This window comes from Nematolebias whitei, chromosome 16 (genome assembly GCF_014905685.2).
Source record: "Nematolebias whitei isolate Nwh7 chromosome 16, NemWhi1, whole genome shotgun sequence".
Taxonomy (NCBI): domain Eukaryota; kingdom Metazoa; phylum Chordata; class Actinopteri; order Cyprinodontiformes; family Rivulidae; genus Nematolebias; species Nematolebias whitei.
In genome coordinates this window covers 10,606,877-10,612,585 of record NC_056513.1, presented here as the reverse complement: position 1 = coordinate 10,612,585, position 5,709 = coordinate 10,606,877, and the positions used below count along the sequence as shown (strand labels likewise).

The following is a 5,709-nucleotide window of genomic DNA, read 5'->3' as shown; positions in this document are numbered from 1 at the left end:
CCCCCCCCCCCCCCCCCCAGGGGTCGCGCCCCTCTATTTGAGAAGGACTGGTGTAGAGTACTGATGGTGAGAGCTCAGGACTGCACTGAGGCTGAAACTTTTTTGATTTTTTTTGTTCAAACTGAACGTTTCTGTTTGATGAATAAACTCATTTCACATGTTATGCTGATGATTGTCAGATTTATCTGCCATTAAAACCCAACAGCTCCATTCACCGTCCGTTAAAATGTCTGGATGACTTTTAAGGCGTGGATGGCTTCACATTTTTTAAGTTTCAACGATCAGAAAACTGAAGTCTTTGTGTTTAGCCGTAGCTCTACTGCCGTCTGTGATCCTGCTCACCTCGACTCTCTTCAGCCGTATCTTAATCAGTCCGTTACAAATCTCAGGATGGTTTTAAGTTTAATAAACAGATTAACTCTGTTCTACAGAAAAGCTTCTTCCAGTTAAGGCAGATAGCTAAGTTCAAGTTCATGTTGACCAGGTCTGACCTTGAATAAATAGTCCTTGCCTTCATTACAACCCAGCTGGACTAATGTAACGCACTTTATATTGAGTCAGTCAGGTCTCCACCTCACGTCTCCAGCTCGTCCAAAATGCTGCAGCTCGGCTCTTGACAGGAACTCGTAGGTTTGATCATATTTCCCCAGTTCTGTCCTCCCTTCACTGGCTCCCTGTACGTATCAGAATAGATTTAAAAATTCTCCTGTTGACCTTTCAGTGCCTAAATGACCTTGCACCCTCATATCTCTCTGACCTACTTCAAGCGTGTGCTCCTTCTCGGGTGCTGAGATCATCAGATCAGCTGCTTTTGGCTGAAGCTCAGAGGAGATTGGGCTTTTTCAGCTGCGGGCCCTGAACTCTGGAACAATCTGCCCCCCAACATTAGACAGGCCACTTCACTTCCTGTTTTTAAATCTTAAAAACACACGTTTTCACTGGCTTTTAGCACAGTGTGTGATTTGATTCAATATTTTATTGTTTTGTGTTTGATGATTTTCTTTGGACGCTTTTAATTGTGTTTTTTTCTTTAAATTGCTGCTGTTGATTTTTATCATGAGGCACTTCGGTAACAGCTGCTGTTTTTAAATGTGCTTTATAAATAAATTTGACTCGACATCTGTTTCTGTCTCCGTCTTCTCTCTGCCTGTCCCGGTTCCAACCTCCTCCAGCCTGAAAACGAGGATGCAATAAATTCTGGTGACACGGTGTCCATGGATCCACAGCTGGAGCGGCAGGTGGAGACCATCCGGAACCTAGTGGACTCGTACATCGGCATCGTCAACAAGTCCATCAGGGACTTGATGCCCAAGACCATCATGCACCTCATGATTAACAATGTACTCTTTTTTTTATTTATTTATTATTTTAGATATTTTGTTTTAGAGCAGCACCAAACATACTTCATGTTCAGCCCAGCACCAGAATGGTGGATTTTATAAAACAGCTTTAGATCTAACTTTCTAGTGAGCAGAGATTTTAAGTGAGCTTGAAGATTTACTGTACCGGTAAATATAAAGTATGGTAAGTGTTAATGTTGTGGTCTATTTTTCTTCCATACATTTTTTGGCGTGATTTTCATCCCACAGTTTTCAAACTGTTTCAACAAATCACAAATCAAAACATTCAGCTCTTTCAGGACAATCCTGCTCTGACTTTTGGTCTTAGTGCAGTTTTAGCTTTTTGAAATATTTAGACATTTCTGCCATTTTGTTCCTCATAGAAAATGAATTGAGCTCCATTTACCTTCTTCATATTTTTAAATCTGTTTGCAACCTTTTACTGCTCCTTTCACATTTTGTTCTGCTTCAACTTTTTTCAGCTTCCTTGTGCAAATTAAAAAAAAAATTTCTAGCTACTTTCAGCTTTTTTCCCCCCAGCTGTTTTACGCTTCTTTTAACTTCTTTCTGCTAATTTCAGCTTATTAGACTCCTTTCAACTTATTTCTACAAGTTGTAGCTTTTTCTGCTATTTCAGCTACTATTTAGCTGTTTTTATGCTCATTTTAGCTTTTTTGGCTAATTCCACATTTTTTACACTCGTTTCAAATTTTTTCAGCCCAATTCGGAAAAAACGTGCTCGCTTCACCTCCTGGTAACTTAAGCGTCTTCCTGCTTTTTTAGCTACTTTTCAGCTGCTTATTTGTTAATTTCAGCCTTTTTCAGATAATATCCCCTCCTTTGTGCTCATTTCTGCTTCTTTCAGTCTAGTTGGACAAACGTTCTTTCTGCTTTCTTCTGGTAATTTAAACTTGTTCTAAATTTCAGCTACTTTTTTTTTTTTTTTTAGCATTTTTTTTTTAGTTGATGTCAACTGTTTTCTGATAAATTCAAGTTTTCCATGTTAATTTCCGCTGCTTTCAGCCTAATTAACTTTATGCCGATTTTAGCTGGTTATGTTCCTTTCAGCTTTTTTCTGCTAGTTTCAGCTTTTTCTGTTATTTCAGCTACTATTTAGTTCTTTTTCAGCTAATTTGAGCTTTTTCAGCTAATTCCACTTTTTTTTTTTTTTTAGCTCATTTCAGTTTTTTCCGCTTCCTTCTGGTAGTTTAAGCTTCTTTCTGCCTTTTCAGCTCATTTTTTTTTTACTAATTTCAGCTTTTTCTTAGCTAATTTCCTAATTTTTGTGCTAATGTCTGCTAATTTAGGCTAGTTTTTCATTTTCAGCTACATTTCAGCTGTTTTTCAGCAAGTTCTTCTGTAATTAGCATTCACACTGCTTTTTTGCAGGAAATCAAATTTGTCTAGTTGCAGGATATGATGTAACATGGTTACAAAATAAATGGGTGATTTTGAGCCAATCAGTCAGAAACATTTCTTGGATTAAACGAGTTTTAATCAGACTTAAAGCTGAGATGTTGATATCTTCACTGAACTTTTAAACGTTTAAGTCTGTATATTCAGCATGTCCAAGATATGAAAGTGTTTTTTCTCTCTCCTCTTTCAGACGAAGGACTTCATCCACTCGGAGCTGCTGGCCTACCTGTACTCAGCCGGAGACCAGGGCAGTTTGATGGAGGAGTCGGCGGAGCAGGCTCAGAGGAGAGACGAGATGCTGAGGATGTACCACGCTCTGAAGGAGGCGCTCGTCATCATCGGAGACATCAGCACCACCACCATTTCTACCCCCGTACCCCCACCTGTAGACGACACCTGGATCGCCAAAGATGTGAGGTGAGGAAAGTTATTCAAACGAATAAAACACCTTGAAAAGTTAAAAATGTTTAAATAATATCTCTGTTAGGTGATGCACAGGATTCTTGGTAATCGTGTAAAGAAATCTTTAACCAAACTTAATGTTTAATGTAAATATTATTACTTTATGTTTAAAATTGTGCTTTTTTTTTTCTGCCTTCTCTCTGTTCGAACACTTGTTTATACAAATGTCCACCAGAGGTCATTTAATAACTGATAGATGTGAAACTAGCTGCACAAACATGTAAAGCTGTTTGTTTGTTTGTTTACGCAGGTAATTTCTCCGAGTTAAAGGACTTTAATAGTCCTAGTAGTTTTGAGTTTTTATTTAATTTATGTAAAATATATATTTGACATTAAAAAACAAACCTAAATCCAAATTGTGCATTTTTATTTATTTTTTATTATTATTTTCAAATTGTGAGCATAACTTCTGATCCGCTCAAGATAATTAAATAAAAATTTATACATGTGCATCTTCACTAGACGGAGGGTCCGTAAACTTTTCATCACGCAGGCTTCAGGGTCAAGGTCACAAATCGAGGTCAAATGTCATCCAAGGTCATTGCTTGTCCGGGCCACTTCTATAGATCGCTGTGATAGTTTGACGGGCGTAAGAAAATTATTCTGTAACATTTTGTCTTTTTTGTCACAGCCCTCCCTCAGCGGCTCGTCCGGCCACATCCACGGCAGCCCCTCCCAACAGACCCCCTGCAGTGAGGGGACCCACCCCCGGTCCACCTCCACCTCTCAACCCCTCTCCAGCATTCGGAGCTCCACCCGTTCCCTCTCGGCCTGGCCCTCCGTCAGCCTACGCAGGCGATGCCAACTCCTCAGTGCCGCTTGTTCCATCCAGGCCAGCTCGCGTGCCTCCTTCTCTGCCGCCAGGAATTCCCAGGTACACACACACACATGTTCTCGTAATTTTAGCTTTGTGGGGCCTTTGCATCGACTTCCATTCATTTTTCATTATTTCTACAGCCTGACCCTAAACCTAACCATTACTAGTACATGTCTAACCCTACTGAGATCTCCTTCTGTTGAGAAATATTCAAGTTAATGCCTTTTTAGATAAATCTTGAAAATAAATAAATGTGCAATTTTACACAAAATTCACACTCAGCTATTACTTCATCACATTTTGGCTCAGTATTGATTATTTATAACCATTTATGTGTTTTCAGTGGTCTGTTAGCTCAGCAGTCATCTTATATCAGTCGTGGATGAAGAGCCAATTTATGAGTTTCAGTAAAATCCATTCAGATATTTAGCTACGCTATAGACAAGCTAACACAAACAACATAAACAGTAGTGCCTTCAGCAGCAAGTGCTAAAAAGTTCTGATTGTGATGAATGTTACCATTAAAACACAGTTAAATATATATTTTTAACAATTTATTTTAATAATTGGACCAAAACAGAAGATGTGAAATTGTGGAACATCAGATTTCAGCAAACTAAACCACTTTGAAGCCGTATGTACGCTTCTTTAGATGTGTAACTTTTAAGCTCATGCAAAAATCCTCCACTCGGGTCAAAATTAGAATAATTTAAAAATCTGCTGATGGATTTTTAATTTTCTTGTGATTAAAAGTTTTTTCTTCCCGTCTAAAGTCTCCTTAACCTTTGTTATATTTTCTCCCTTCCACAACTAAACAAAAGGTGACCTGGTTACCATGGTAACAAGCACAGGAAACTGCGAGTCTCATCATGTAACACGGTGTGACAGCGGTTCTGTCGCTTTAGGTTGTCTGTTCAGACCTGGAGTCTTTATGTTCTGAGTTTTGATGTGTGACTAAATGACAATATTACACGTCTCCTCCTCCCCCCCTCTCCACTCTCCCCCCACCTCCTCTGTCATCTTCCTGCAGCAGAAGACCCCCGGCTGCACCCAACAGACCCACCGTCGTTCGTCCTTCGGAGCCCTCGCTGCTCGACTAGAAACACCTGGTCTGACCGGACCGTTCAGACTCTGTTCATACGTTCAAGCAGAAATATTAGGAACTAGATTTACTCCGTTTGAATTTCTGACTACTGCATCGGTGAAATGATTCTCCTTCCATTTGAGATTTCATGTTTTGGATGTAAATTCAACCTTTTTTTTTGTTTAATGTGATGGATTTAGTATAAATTTGGTATACATTTGATAAATCTTGTAAAAAAAAAACTGTCAGACATCTTCAAAACCTTAACTGTATGATTTGTATTTTATATTATGTAATATAAATGAGTAATTTCTGAGTTTCTGATGTTTTATGAGGAACTTTACACACTAAGCACTTCTATGTTGGACTTTTTGATAAAATTGGTTTTCTTAGCTTCAAGCAGGCTTCTTGAAATTAAATTGATTTGTGGAATTTATTTACTTCAGTCTGTTTGCTAAGTACTAAAGTGTTTTTATTTACAGTATTTTTACTGTAAGGATAAGGTTTATTATTTTATTTTTATGGACCAAGAAGTCAGAACGCTGAGGAATCGTGCCGACTTCAAGTTGCTGATGCAAGAACACCTGCGA

At 38.7% G+C, this 5,709-nt stretch overlaps 1 protein-coding gene across 1 annotated transcript in view; it reads left to right on the top strand.

Moving 5' to 3' along the window:
* LOC119423080 (dynamin-2) overlaps nucleotides 1-5,135 on the top strand; it is a 27,512-nt gene extending 22,377 nt beyond the window's left edge. The window contains exons 17-20 of the mRNA XM_037690489.1: nucleotides 1,173-1,340; nucleotides 2,947-3,173; nucleotides 3,850-4,092; nucleotides 5,066-5,135. Of these exons, the coding sequence (XP_037546417.1) occupies nucleotides 1,173-1,340; nucleotides 2,947-3,173; nucleotides 3,850-4,092; nucleotides 5,066-5,135 (708 nt within the window). The remainder of the gene's footprint in view (nucleotides 1-1,172; nucleotides 1,341-2,946; nucleotides 3,174-3,849; nucleotides 4,093-5,065) is intronic.
* The last annotated feature ends 574 nt before the right edge of the window (nucleotides 5,136-5,709 follow it).